Genomic DNA, 16,400 nt, shown 5'->3' on the forward strand with positions numbered 1-16,400 from the left:
TAAAAAACTTAATATCTGATTCTTCACTTGAACTACATATTTGTTTATAACGACTTAGTATTTAAACATTTTTCAAAAGGAAAAAGTCATAATATTATACAAATACTTACATAATGTTTGTCATCTAGTTCGTTGTACGCCAATTTTACAAGTCCATATGATCCCTAAATAGATAAAACAATAATTATAGTTAATATATACATAACTTTAGTTATGTTAACTAATATTATAACTAACTATAATAATATTATAATATTTGTTAAAATATGCTAGTTGACATAGGTAATATGTGTTAAAATTGTTTTTATAATTATTAAATATTTGAAAGAAAAATATTTTTAATTCAATTTTTAAATGCAAACAAGCAAAATAATAATAAAGAAAATTTTGGTTATTGTGTATTGTTTGTAAAAATATTTTTAACTTTTAAGGATATAAAACGTCACGAACTTGACATTTTAAAGGCCATCATTTATAGTAGACGTGCGAAAACAACATTGTTATTGTTTATTTTTTAAATCGATCTAAGAAATGTTTTTTCATTCAAACGGCTTATTGCTCATGATTTATTTTTTACGTTATTTATTTCAATAAAATTAAAAGTACATGTTTATACGAAAGTGATCGACTTAGGTGACATTTTTTTTGTTGAAATTTACAATTTAACAAATATTGGATTATTAAATTTCGACATATTTAATAAGTATTAAACAATTATTGAATCTTATACATATAATTAGGTATAAAACTTCTTTTAATTTTCATAAAATCCAAAAATAGTTTATATAGTAACAAACTATAGTAAAACATTTTTAAAAATTTGTCTGGGGGGGGTTACTATATAATATTAAACTAATATTAAACTATAATAAAAACTAGTTACTCAATGTGAAATTACTAAAATTTAGATATGATAAATATTAGTTATGAAATGAATTAGTACAGATACTATGATTCTTAAAAATTGTATACTCTAATGTGCTATATATTTATATGTTTATTAAATGTACTATAATATGAGGAATCATATATATTATCTAAATTAACAATAATTGTCGTGACATCGGTGTTTGGAACCGTTATAATTTCTAACGGGAAAATAATTCTTTTTATAAAGGCAACACATGATGAATAATTCACAAAAGATTTGGATTTCATAATCAAAAATATATACACGTAAACGTAAAGTTTATTGTTCCTATAAATCAAAAGAGAAAACGTCGATGATTAATTTTCAAACTTATATTTTAATATGTATTGTTTTATTAAATGTATACAAATGATGAGAGTTTTTAGTAGAAATAAATAAACAAATTAATAATTTGGTTATATTATTTGATAGGTAAGTAAGAACAATAATAATAACTATTATAATATATAGGATATTTTTAATTAGTTATAAATTAAAACCTTAATTATAAGTTATAACTACTACAATAATAAAAATAATTTGTTAATTGGTATAAAAAAAAGATCGTCAAGATAATTTAAAGATAGTTAAAATCAAAATTGAAAATGTTTGATAAATATATATTATTAATTTAAATTAGTTTGAAAGAATTACCGCATTTCTAAAATGATTCTAGATTTTTAGTTCGTCCATGTTTATTATACTTTCAAACTTATATCAATATAAAAAAATAAATATAAATTGTACAGTACCTATACGTCTATTTAATTGCTTACCATACTGGGTGATTTACCGTGTATGAGTCAGCAATTTTAGTAAAATAAATATATAGTTATGGTGTTAATATTATGAAATTAGGTAATAGTTTTAACAGTTGTATATTACAAAATAAATTATCACTACTTTCAAATTTAAAAAACACCAGCTACTTTATTAAGTCAACCAAAATTACTGAGTCTTGCATTAATTTAAAAATATATTTTACAGGGAATGAACAATGAACTTAATTTAGACTCAAACAAATTTTTCGAAACTAGCTCATACTGAGTATAAGTTTAGTTAGTGATCAATTATGAACAATTAGTTTATTAGTAACAGCCAATTAAAAATATGCGTAATACTATGTAACTCTATGTAAAGTTTTTTATTTATTGATAACTTTTATAATATGATTTTGGCGAGGCAAAGTAATAAATAAATCAAGAAATAATATAATAAATTGCACGTATTTTAGAATTTAATAATTAATAAGAATGTCATGATAACTAAAATATGTTTATGAGTATAATAAGTAATTCTGAAGTATTAACTATAAGTATCTGTTATAACCTAACCATACATACTTATAAATTAATCAAAACATCATATAAATATAATATGTAAACAATATGTATTCAAAAACAATTTAAATATCAGCATTATGGAATTCAAACAGGTACTACAGTACCTGGTTTATATATAAACAGCTATATTCAGCTATACACAATTACACATGTAACTTGTAAGGTTTATTATACCTATTATTTGGTATATTATTAGTGACTAATGAGTACAAATTAGATAACATAAAACCGTACGCTGTAAGATCAATAATTATCTTGAGTACATAATGTATACCTGTCCAATAGAGTCAATGAGTTTGTACTGGTTGAGCTTTTGATGAGCATTCGGATCGTCCAAGCTCTGCACGTTGACGGACACGCGGCACTCGCGCAACGGCGGCCGGCGTCTAGCGAACCGCGGTGAACACGCGGGTGAGTAGGGCAAGTTCGGACATATTGGTCGCGGGGAGGTCGTAACCACCGTCGACGTCGCAGATTCAGTCTTGATGCAGGCTACCCCTTGCGAATCTCGTGGGCTGTCAGTAGCCGCAGTGGTTCCTACAGTCGATTGCTGCGGATCGCACAGGTGGTGGTTGCTAACGGTTACCGCTGTGGTACATTGCTGCTGCTTAATGTCGTCGACCACAGCGGTAGAAGCTGTGGTGGTCGCTGGTCTTTCTGGCGACGCCGATGAGTTCGTGTCCACTGACACTGCCGCATGTCTACTGCAAAACGGAAGACAAATATTGAATGAGTTAAATTTTGTTGTTGTTCTGAACTCTGTTTCGTTTATTATAAATACAAAAATTGAGTGTATTGTATAATTACTATGTTTTTACAGCAAACATTCATTATCTTAAAAAGTATTAATGATTTTGAAAATATTATTTTAATAGCTCGATTGTTAAAAAAACAATTATACATTTTTGGGGGTCAAAATTAGGAAATTTTTAGTACTCTCTGTACTCAAAATCAACTCTTTTGATTATAACTGAACAAGTTTTAATGGTATGTTTAAGAATTATCACTATATCATAAGACCACATAATTGAGTTCAAATGCTGATGTAAATAGCTATGCAGCACCATTAAGGTGCTATGTGCGTAGGCGGTACCAAATTTGTAAAAATCGTACTATACATAATTTTGAGATAGAATTTGGAACTAAGTTATAAGTTGATAGATTAATCCTATCGAAAACTTTTTACATAGCATTAGTATAACGTGACCATAATTTTTTTCTTCGAAGCGGGATATCGCTTGAATTGTAAATTTTAATAGGAAAACCATATAATTTTACGTAAAATGACAACAATAGAAAAATAGTAAAACAAAGCTGCAGCTACAATTAGGTACTTATTTTTGTATCGTTTTTATCTATGGACTATGGGTTTTAGTGTTTTACAGTACATTATAAATTTATGATTTTGGTTGTGATCAATAAATACCTACCACAGGTCGAATTTTCTTAAACCGGGACATTTTTAGGTTCTTTGGGGACAACGAGATATAAAGTTTGAAAGCGGGACGTAAGGTCACGTTATATAATTAGTATAAAAACATTAGTTTCTGATTTTTTTTTTAAACGATTTTAAAATTGGGTGTCATAATATACATATAAGCCTGTTACTGTTGATCGATTTTTCATAAAACCAGGTTGAATATTTTAATAAATATATCCACGACTATACTCGTCTATACACAAACAAATTATCATTTGATATATGTGTATTGTTTATATATATGTTACGGGCAAAGTGGGGTAGTTTGGCATTGTGCACACTGCACAGTGTCCGGGCATTGTGCACAATGCCCAATTTTAGTGGTTAAAGTGAAAATAAAACACATTGCTCGGACATTGTGTACAATGACCAATGCGTAAAGGGTAATGTATTCTACCATGTATAAAACTATACCTATTGTAAAATAAATATTACATTAATTTATTTATTATTATTTTGAATAGTTACATAGTAATCGTAATTTATAGATAACATTAAAAAATAACTATATTTATTTATTTGAGCACGGATTGCTACTGTGGCACTTAGAATTTTTTTCACTGTATAGTAACTTTAAACGTCTATTAAATTCGTTTTTCATGGTTAAAATTTCGAAAAAAAATTAATAAAATATTACAAATATCAATAAACAGTCTGAACACAGAGAACACACTTACACAGTATTAAAATCTACAGTAGTGGAGTATTGCTCAAATAATAATTTTAGATAAGTATCCACATCATAACCAAAGCTTTCCAAATCATATCAAAGTAATAAAGATAATATTGATAGATTAGATAACTATAGGAGAATTATATTAAAACTCCTTACTTCCATATCAATTTCATAGTAGGTAATGTGAACACAACACTATTTTTGCACAAAAAAAAAAAACCTTTGTACCTATAATAAATGATAATATATAGAGGGAGTCTACAGCATATAGCTGTATAACAGGTGTCGAGTGTACCTCGTACATACATCCTACAGTACATTTTAACATTGGCCAAAATAATGTCGGGCAATCCAAATTGTCCAGACATTGTTATAGAATGACCGGTCATAGTAAACAATTATTAGTAACTGATTACTTTACCCGAAACTGACGGGCACTGTGCACAATGCCCAACTACCCCACTTTGCCCGTAACATATATATTAGTTATTTAGTAAATGAGAAAAATATTAAGTATAAAATCATATTGCATTATTAGATGATGGGCGATCATATAATAAAATAAATATTATAAACAGTACATACATATAGGCAGTAGTATAATTGTTTGTCTCACGTGTAGACCATAAGGGAAGATTTTGATAGTTTGATAAATAAGAACAATTGATATAATACCAAAATTCTGCAAGATTAAAGTAGAGAGCGTTAGAATTGTAGCCCAAGTATCACCTATACTTTTTAAAGTAAACAGATTGCTCTAGTCTCTAAGATACAAACAATTAAATTAAAATATCCCTATAATAATGTCTTTCTATTTTAACTTGATAATTTGCAAGGCAGATATTATATTATATTTTATTTTTATCGTCATCGCCAATAAAAAAAACTGCAATGTCACACGCAGGGACAAAAACGTATGAATATATGTTAATTTATTTATTAGATATTGTCATAATTTATTTAATTTTTATTCATAGAGAATTTTAGAGAGTACAATTAGAAAAGTGGTCAGTTTGAAACGAGCATGGTTCGAATAACATTGGAAGCAACTTGTTATATAAAAAGAATAAAGATCTTAAATCTTATCGTTTTGTTTATTGTAATACCAAACAAATTGACTGTAATTTGTAGGTATATATTATTTATTTATTTGTTTAATAATAGATTACTTACATATAAATGTTTATAAGTTGATCATAAATATTAAATTATCTATTGATTAATAATTATATTTAACATCTTTAAAAAAACTACCTGTTAGAAAACTTAATTTTTGTCGTAACTCGAAACAATAGAAATTTGTAACTGTATATTTTCTGTTATTTAAAAAAATGTGTTAACGATTTATTTTAGAGTTATTTATAAACATGAGTTTTTTAAATTACTTCATTTTATTTATATAGTTTATAATATTATTAGTACAAGAGGATCTTAAAGCTTCGGGAGTGCAAGAATGGAAGGGTATTGTTCAAGATCGACACAAATGAAGAAGAAGAATTTTTTAATATTTTATGTAATAATTATAATTAATTATAGTAGCAACATATACCAAAGCCATAACCACTTTTCAACAAAATCAATTTTTCGATTTTGCTGTAACTCAAAAACGAATAATTACAAATATTTGAAGTTTTCCCAAAATGTTTATATTAGTGCTATCTATTTACGATTAAATTTTCAAAATATTTAGAAGTTTTTTAAAATAAAATATTGAAATTTTCGATTTTTCTAAATTGTTGTTTAAGAAATGGCGATAAAAAAAATTTGGCTATCCAAAAAATCTTTAAAATTTAATACAAGGTTCATAGTAAGTTGTTCTTATTGTGGTAAAAAATAAAAAAATCGTTTTTCACGATTTTTGTTTATAACATTTAAAGTTCAAAGTTTACAAAATAATATATGTCAAAATTGCAAAAGGAATTTTGAAGTTGAAAATTTATAAAATTTGTATAATTTATATCTAAGGTTAAAAACCCAACACAAGGTTCTCTATAACTTTTTCTTCAAATAACTGTAAAAAAAAACTCCAGCATCAATGTAGAAAAAAAATGTATGAACGTAAGAAATTTATTTTTTTACGAAACGGAGTAAATAAAAATTTAAATATAGGTATAAAATATAATATATTTTACTAATTATTCTATACTGATAAATCATCTCTGTTCAGAATCGTTTTTCGTATACAATGATTCCTGTCATTGCATTAAAATTTAACACATCCATTATAATGACCTATTCATTTCCATGTCTACTATATAGCAGAGCGATACCCACTTTTGTTTTATAATGTCCAAAACTATAAGTATATAATATATCTAATTTTGAATAATATTAATGACATTTATTAAAAACGAATACAAAGTAAATAAATTATATATTAATATATTAAACACACGATAGGAATTTATTAATATGAAATTTTCATGAACATGAAATGTTTAAAATATCAAGAATTAATAGACCTAAAAATATATGATTCATATTACATAGAAGACTTATTTATTGATATTATAAATAATTACAATATAATGTTAGGTCATTACTTAATGCAGTCACGACAAATTTCGATTTTCCTGAATATAGCCCTTTACAAATATGTATGCATTATAACCATATATGTAACCAATATAGCCTATACGGCACGCGAGTCACGTTCAATGTCTGTCTCATTTAATGATATAATATCATGTTTATATTGTCATTTGTTAGTAATTTAATGACGATAAGTTATTTTGTAATTTTGAGTAAGTTACCCAAATACATTACTATTAAAACCCTTTCCACTTTTCTATTCCAATCGCTATAAATTTAATAATGTATTGTAATTTATAACTGATAATAGTTTTATTGAACCAACAACCAATGTATCTCTAATAGCTATACAAAATACTTAGATAAAATGTATACGACAGTGGGTTTCACTTACGTTATTTGAGCGCTGATGAGACGTGACGCTATAATGCCCGTTTTGATAGTTGGAAGCCAAATACACATGTGCGATAGTCACATACTAATATAAGTAGGTGCATGTGATTATCAAATAATTAAAACACTTTTGAATGATTGTCGATTGATGTCGATAATGTTTGTATCAATTTCCTATTTCTACACGTCGATTTCTACGGCAAAACTTAAAGTAACAGATACTTATACTACGTGGTATAAACGGTACATTATATATGAATTAAAATAAAACAAGCCAAAATGATACATCAATCGACATTACACGGTTGTTATATAAAATATACGAAAAAGTTATATAGATTTTACATATAAACTGACTTCAGAATCAGAATTCAGACGTTATCATTTTGTGGCCTTTGGCACAACGTTACGTTTCAGGCAACAAAACGGTACTGTGCTGTTTGCGCTGCCTTAACGATGAGCTGTATAGTATAGTCACTACCCTTCTAAGCTTTTATGCGCATGTCAGTATAACAATAATAATATGATGTAGATTCACGGGGTGGTGAGAAACGATAGTCTACTCCGGGCGAGTCATGTAGAATAAAGGGAGAACCGATACAAACATATTTATTAATAAGAACAAAATAGCAAGGAACTCGTTATCTGCTGTAATACTATATGGTAGGTTTTGAGTGTATCTCATAATTATAAAAATAGACGTGTTAAATTTGGATTCAATGATAATTTATTGTATACGAAAAAATAATTTATTCCAAGAAAAATGTGTGTATTGTGTTGAGTAATATTATTATTCATAATATTCATATTAATAAATCGTTAATTTAGATGGAAATATTTTTTGCCAAAAACATAATAACATATACGACAATAACGATCTAACTTAGAATGGTGAATAAATATTTTAAAATAAGTATAAATATTTTGAAAATGCATTGTCTATGTAAAATAATAATAAACAATGGAGTTATATCAAAGCTACGATTAATATTTTTGAGTTCCAATGAATTAAGAAAAATCGGTAACTTTCGTTATATATTAAATATTTTATCAAAATTTAAACTTCATCAAAAGCTTATAAAAACAAAAATGTTATCATATTATATTTTCTATATTTTTTAAATGCTGTAATACTTTTGAGGAATATTAAAAATATGTCGAAATTGTTTGATATAGAAACAATCGATTTCGTCGAACTGATGGAGAGTAAATATTATCAAATTCACGGTTTTTTTTTTTGTTAATTTTTCACAATTAATAAAAAAAAAATAGTACTCAATAAGATTGAATTTACTTATAAAAACTACCATTTAAGTTAAGCTTTTATATTTAATTATCTACAGACTAACGACTAATAATAAAAAATAAATAAAAACATATCATTATAAAATGTCCACTAAGTATTTGAAATTAATAGTTGACATTTAAATTTAGATACTTGTGTTTGTTTTGTACATGTGATAGGAGAATTCATAAATAGAAGGTCAATATTGTAGCGAATATTGAGTAGTGAATAGCAACTAGAATTTTGATGCATGGAATTTTAAATGTTTAATGGACCGTTCAATATTACAATGTTCCATTAATAGTTATTAAAAGATACATACGATTACAGTATAAAAAAAAATGTTACATCTAAATTATTAACCTAATACAAAGAGTATAGTATTGATAATTTACACACCTGATAAGTATAATCAGAGGGTGTTACAAGCAGGGCGTAGAGGGTTATGATGGAAGCGCTCTCCTTGGATCTAATAAATATTTTTCTTCCCACTGAAGAAATATTTTAGAGGATATCATGTATTCACATCACGCGCATTATAATAATTTATAAAAGTACTCAGGACAATCAAAAAATTCAAATATTGTAAAAGTCCAACGTACAAACACAGCTATTTTCCTTACTTTTAGGTTAGATTATAAATAAATAAAAAAAAATTAAACCTAACACGACTGAACAATTGGTTAAGCTAATAGAATATTTTAAACGTTAATTTGTATATATTTGTAAAATATATAGATGACACGCGAATTAGAAGTTAGTCCTCCTAAAGGATAATTTTGTATTTTAAACCAAGACACAAAATCACCACTCCTTTAAATTACTTCTGTATCAGCTACTGAGATCATAATAAATTATATACATACTATAATGTGTTAAAGTAAATACATATTATATCAAAAGAGTTATAGATTCAAGGTCGTTATTGTAGTATAAAGATAATTTTTAGTCACTGGTTACAGTGATTACTTACGACATATACTTCCAACGATTTTTTTTAAACTATAATATTAGATATAAATATATAATAATAATCATATAAAATGCTAAAGAAAAAATATACGTTAGAAATATTAAAAGTGTCTTTGCATAATAACTTTCTCGTAAACACGTTTTAGTAAAGTGCTAATAATACACGTATTACTGGTTTTGATGAATTAAACTTGTCAATATATTCAAATGTATTACAAAGTATTTCTATCCGTCCACCCAATGACCCCAACAATTCCTACTTGAAATAAAACCAACATAATATATATATACTATGTATACATCAGCTAACATATACACAATGATGTGCTACGAAAAAAAAATCAAATGACATTGAGATACAAACACATATTATATTATAGTATACAAGACTTTATGACGTGTATGATGTTTAACAGTGGGTAACTGTGTAAGTACCTACCTGATTGCATCTGTGGAGGCAGTAATGCTACTCGTTAACCTACAGCTAGCAACCACATCTACTGTAGATGGTTTCCAACCCGTTATCGAAGTAGCTGTAACATACAAAAAAAAATATTCTTTTTAATAATTATTGAAATAACATATTGCATAGTAATAAATTATGAGTGTAGCAAATTATTTTCAATATATATATTTCAATATTTGAATACATCATATACATTAAAAGGATAATTAATATAATGATTATTATATATTTATTTTATTTTTTTATTAAAATAACACATTATAAATATATTATAATTGTTATTCTATAGGAAAAAATTGAAAATATTAAATAAATATATAATAAAATATGTGGATAGGATAAAGTGAGGGGGCTAACTTACAATAATAAAAGTATATGTACCTACTATTATACGTATATGGTGGACGGGGTGATAAGTATTTTTTTAATGGAAAAAATGTTCGTTTTATCGACATATTATATCCGATGCACCATATAATACATTAATATAACACAATTAGTAGACACAGAATGTTTATGCGATTTTTACTATGGGTAACCGCTGTTAGTGTATATATACGTCCTATATAACATGCCCAATACCGTAATATAGCAGTATTTATATTTAAATATGTTAATTAATATTAAATGTTAGAGTTAAATGATTAGAATTATGCAAATAGTATAATATATATGAGACTATAGACTACTAGAGAGTAGAGACATTCGGATTATCGATACCCAGAACGCCACCATAAAATATACGAGTATTATGTGTGTAAAATACTATAAATTGTAATATATATATACATATCATATATATAATATATTAATATCTATTATCATAGAAGATAATTTGCGTCAATAATGTATTATTATTATTAATACAATGAATTAATATCACATGGATATAATTATTTTTACGCTGATCTATTTAAATATAATAATAATTAATTACATATTATGAATTATAATAAATTGAGGCCCGTCGGCCGCCATCAATGTTCTGTTGTAATTTTTTATACCTATATAATAGCCGTATTTGTATGCAATAATGTGTTCATGCACTATATGCAGTGTGCACGTCACGCATTTTGGGGCGCTCGGGGCAAGGTGTTTTTAGGCTAGGTCACGGGTATAAGTGTAAATAGTATAGTTTTATCGTAAAAAAATATACATAGCCACTTAAAATAATTATTACTTCTGACATTATAGTCATCAGCATCACCCCCAGCGAAGAAATTTAAACCACAATCCTTCATATTATATTTTAAGTATGTACCACTGTACCAGGAACCTATTACATAAATATAAGGTATATTATAGATATACTAGTATAATAATAACTACTATATACATAAGCCTTCTATAGTGGACTATTGTTGGATATTATTTTTTGATGTGTACAAACGTTTCGGGGCCACATATAAACGAAGAAAATTTTCATATGTAACCGTATTTTTCAGGAAAATAATTATCCGGACTAGATTTCTTGTAAGAAAAAATATTTCAAAATAATGGTTTAATAAAGGAAAAAAGCGTATAGGTAACGATAATTATGTTGTGTGTGTAAATATTAAAATGTACCTATATATAAGGTGTAACAAGACTATTTAAACTACAAATGTTACTTTATTTGTTAAATAGTCCTATTACACTCTGTATATATAAATATAGTTTTTATATAAATCAATAATAATAAAATATAATGATTAAAAATAATAGTTATATTTCAATATAGGTTAACAGGGGGCCAACAATAGACTATAGTGACTCTGTACGCATGAATTCGCAACTATTATGATTGAGGTGGAATAGATAATTTTATTTTGATATTCGTACCAAAGTCCTAAAAAAAATTATAAATATAATAATAACTGTAACGGGCGTAACGAACAAAATGTATAATAATACATATTACTTCAATTACATTACACGCGTCATATTATCTTAGTTTGTTCGTCATATTATTATCAATAAAATAAACAATGATAAACAATTATTTTAAGGTCATTTGATATGATATATATATATATATATATATATTGCATGTAATTACTAATTAGTTATGCATTATGAGTTATGACAATGAAAATAATTCATCTCGTTTAGCGTTTAATATAAATGTAGATTTATGATTCCTATTTAATTAATAAATAAAAATAAATAAATACAAATTTATCCAAGAATTTCAAAAATAATATTTAATAAATTATAAAATATAAAATGTAGGAAAAATTATTAAAGCAAACAATAAAAACATATTTAATGAATGTAAGCAATTTTAAGAAAACAGAGCACAACTGAAAATAAGTGTTATCTTAATTCAGAAAGTTTAAACTCCAATTTGAAGAACAAAAGTAATATCATTCGGTTCTTTAAACAAAACTAGTATATTGTTAAAACTTAATAAAACTAATAATAATACTCAACAAACTATAGATAATAATATATTATGAATTATGATTATATCAATATTATTTATTACTTCACTGTTATTATAATTATCATTTATTATTACTAATATTATACAAACAATCGATTCTACAGTAAATATGTAAATAATAACTATGCTTTAATCTTAAGTTTGTTGAATTGATTTTATTTTATTATTATTTAGGCACTACGCTTAATCATAATTTGTTAAGAGGACGTCATTCTAGAAATTTTAAATATTAAAAACATTTATTGTACATTTAAAATAACAGAATCCTAAGTAGTTTTAGAGCTAAAACACCTAATATAAAGAATGAAAGAAAACAATATTTTGGACTTTTGGAGCATATAGGTATTATCAGGGACTTATAAAATATTTAGTATTAAAAAAGATACAGCCTCTTAAAGGATTAAAAATAACTATGACTACTTTTAATTTAAGAAAATTACAAAACATATAATGTAACGCTAATGGCCTAATTGTGAAGCTGAATTGTCAGCAGAAATATGAATAATATAATTACTTTTCTAAACTATAGGTAATTAAAAGTAATTTTTAACTATAGTTTTCGGTATTGTTTTATTGTCCTAATTGTTAACTGCTGTTTATTCGTTTATCAGCTTATTCATATTGGTTATCAATAATTATTATTATGACGTGACGATGAAGTTATCCAAAGTTTATCAATAATATATGTATTATGTATTAGGTATCCATAAACAGAATAAACCTTGATAGTTAACCATCGGCCATCGGTATATAATAATATATACCTACTAATATTTGAATATGACGTGATAAATTTACCTATCTAAAATTATTCATGAATAATAATTATTATTAAATAAAAAATAATGTATAATAATTTAATATTATCTACTATTAATTAGGTGGGTATACCTACTTTATAGGTTCCTATAAGTATAAAACATATAATACGTTTAATTGTTTTAATTAAGCACACAAGTAAGTTTTTTTAACTATTATACAACTATACTAAATATTTAAGATGTTATTAACTATAGCTGGATGCGTTAGGTGTTTAATAATTAATATATAAATAAAAATAGTCTTATAATTTATAGTTAAATCACCTAATAATTCCTTTCATATTGTTTCATTCTTGTAGACTTAAGGATTTTAACTTTTATTGTGCGAATACCTAAACCGATACTCCAATAGAATAATATAATATTCATAATTTTAAATTTAAAACATTACGTGATACACTGATAGATTTGTTTAGTGACTAAATAGATATTAGATATACTCTACAAAATTGTATAATATAAATATATAATATTATAATATATTGTAATATTTAATATATAACATATATAATTTGAAAATGTATACAATGCTGAAATGCTAAATTCAATGGACTCTGTTTGCTTATTAATTGGTCTATGCTCTGCGAATAAATCTGAACAGTGTAATTATAATTGAAGGATTAATTATTATTGTCTGCATCATTTATATATGTACGTAGAAAAATAAAAAAATAATTTAATTGTAGCAATTTAAAATTGATTTTGTTTTTCCAATACTTTCTGGTTTAATATTAACAAAATTTGTGCAATTTTCTTTAAATTCTCAAGTCTGATATTAGTGAAATAGGTAACTACTGACATCTAAGTTAATTTCTGAAGACGAATTTATGCATACCAATATTATATTTATGCACAAGTTTCGAAAAAATACGCATAAGCTATATTTAAAAAAAAAAATAGTTACTTAAGATCATATTTTAAAAATATAGTTACTTAAGGTAATAAGGTCACGTTTTATAATATAAGTTTTTAAAATGCTATTGAAATTCGATAAGGGTATACTACATATTTAATATTTATGTACCTGTTACATACCATATACCAACAAGTGTATCTTGTAAGTGTTATATGCGTTGTATACCTAATCTAACTATATGTGCATACAAAATATATTTTATAATTTATCATTGATGAAATAACAATAATTTACTGTCGGAGCTAAACTGCTGAAGATAGTATGGTGTGGCCGGGATTGAATTCACCTAGTGTGTGTATTTGTATAATATAGGTAATTTATATATAATAATCTTAGTCCGTTTAGTATTAATAATATATAGATATAGCAAGAACTATTTACGTCTGTATACTGCATGATAGAGAAAATTGATTTTATAAATTATACATAGCACTGAAATTCGTTTTCCGAGACCAACACTCATAACACAGATACACTAGTAATATAGTATAGTACCTATAAATGTATAATATTATATAATAATATAGCTAGTATAGAATAAGCTATTACCTACTGATATATAGTATGTATATTTAGATACTTATATACTGTTCATCAGATACCTAGATAGTATTATTTATGTATATATAAATTTAATGAAATATTTTGTTTAAAAGCGGTTGCTTAATATGTTTCAAATTTATTTTGTTAATGTGATAGAACACATAGGTTGTACACGCACGCGTGCATATTATAAAAACAAATTTTACAAACATTCTTACCCTAACCTACCATTATGCCTAGGTACTTATATGTAAAAATGATTCTATTGCAAATAACTACATTAAGTGGGTCGCCGCGATCTCACTAAGTCGCAAACAAAATGTTAACATATCAATATACATAATGGCGTTGTATATATTAATATTATATATATATATATATATATATATCATGCATGTAATATATAATGATATTGTGTAAATATAATACAATATATAAAGTACATAATATATTTACACTACGAATCTACGACGATCAACTCTGCTCGCAAAATATGTATAGACATTTATTATTACATAGTCACAGGTAAAAATATTTGAAAAAAAAATAATTTTTTGTTTCTGTAATATACGCATAATATTATAATCATACCTTGTACAGTAGTCATAGAGTCGCGTTGCATGCAAGCCAGTACCGTTGTCGATATATATGTAATAATAATGTTTCAGGTTTATGTGGTCCGTCACTGAAACAAAAAATTATCAGTTAGCCTCAAAAAATAACTGCATGGTATTGTGATAAAAAAAATACAACATATATTATATAATACATTTCAAACGAAACAATACATTATTATTTTATTTTGTGGAAGATTACACCATGAGTATGTTCTCTGCTATTGCAAGCATATGTAATAATAACAAGAGTACATTAAAACGACGGTGTCATCGGATAAAACGGACTTTGGTCAAATATTATATAAATTTCAATAATACGCGCGAATTTAAATTGTAGATATACATGCTCATAAAAATAGGTAATATTTATGTTATCTAATCCGGTTGTTTTTGTTGTTGTTTTTAAATGAATACCAACTACATGCATAGTATTACAATTTATAATTATACATGTAACTAAATAACTACACATGTACGCCCTGAAGACGTAGTATTATTTTTCGCCAATAACAATATGCGTGTAGATCTAACGATTTTGAGGCTACTAGTAAAAAATTGGGTGTAATTAGTATACAAGATGGTCAGGATGATTCATCATACATGATCAATCCCCATTTTCCTATTTTTAATTTAATAATATACTTATTTTATATTTAAATACTGGTTATCGGAATTTTTAGGAACACTTAAATTTTAAATTAAACATTATTATTATAATATGTAAATAATACGTCCAATGTTTATTTAAATTGTATCATATTTTGACGAATAATTTTAACAAAATTTAACCTAATAGTCACAGAAATTTAACCGGTTATGCATTTTCATTTACTTATGCTCGGATTAAAAAATGTTCAATGTAAAATAACATTAACATTTTTTTTTTTATATATAATTTGTATTTATTTAAAAATATGTACACATATTTTATAATATTAATATTAAAATTTGAATCATTGTTATTTGTTAGTTGCATTATTCATTTGTATAATATATAAATAAATATTATATTTTAAATTTA

At 25.3% G+C, this 16,400-nt stretch overlaps 1 protein-coding gene across 5 annotated transcripts in view; it reads right to left on the minus strand.

The window, feature by feature from the left end:
- The window catches only part of LOC132918285 (calcium/calmodulin-dependent protein kinase kinase 1), a 41,058-nt gene that overhangs the window by 9,000 nt on the left and 15,658 nt on the right, over positions 1–16,400 (minus strand). For 2 of the 5 annotated variants that reach the window (XM_060979444.1, XM_060979442.1), the window contains exons 2-5: positions 15,354–15,447; positions 10,031–10,124; positions 2,528–2,957; positions 111–164 (exon numbers count right to left, since the gene is read on the minus strand). In XM_060979444.1, the coding sequence (XP_060835427.1) occupies positions 111–164; positions 2,528–2,957; positions 10,031–10,124; positions 15,354–15,384 (609 nt within the window). In that variant the 5' untranslated portion in view covers positions 15,385–15,447. Of the gene's footprint in view, positions 1–110; positions 165–2,527; positions 2,958–7,335; positions 7,752–10,030; positions 10,125–15,353; positions 15,448–15,531; positions 15,610–16,400 lie in introns of those variants that run through there. The other 3 variants (XM_060979445.1, XM_060979446.1, XM_060979447.1) reach the window with 3 other exon arrangements.

Source organism: Rhopalosiphum padi, chromosome 1 (genome assembly GCF_020882245.1).
Source record: "Rhopalosiphum padi isolate XX-2018 chromosome 1, ASM2088224v1, whole genome shotgun sequence".
In the NCBI taxonomy this organism is placed as follows: Eukaryota; Metazoa; Arthropoda; class Insecta; order Hemiptera; family Aphididae; genus Rhopalosiphum; species Rhopalosiphum padi.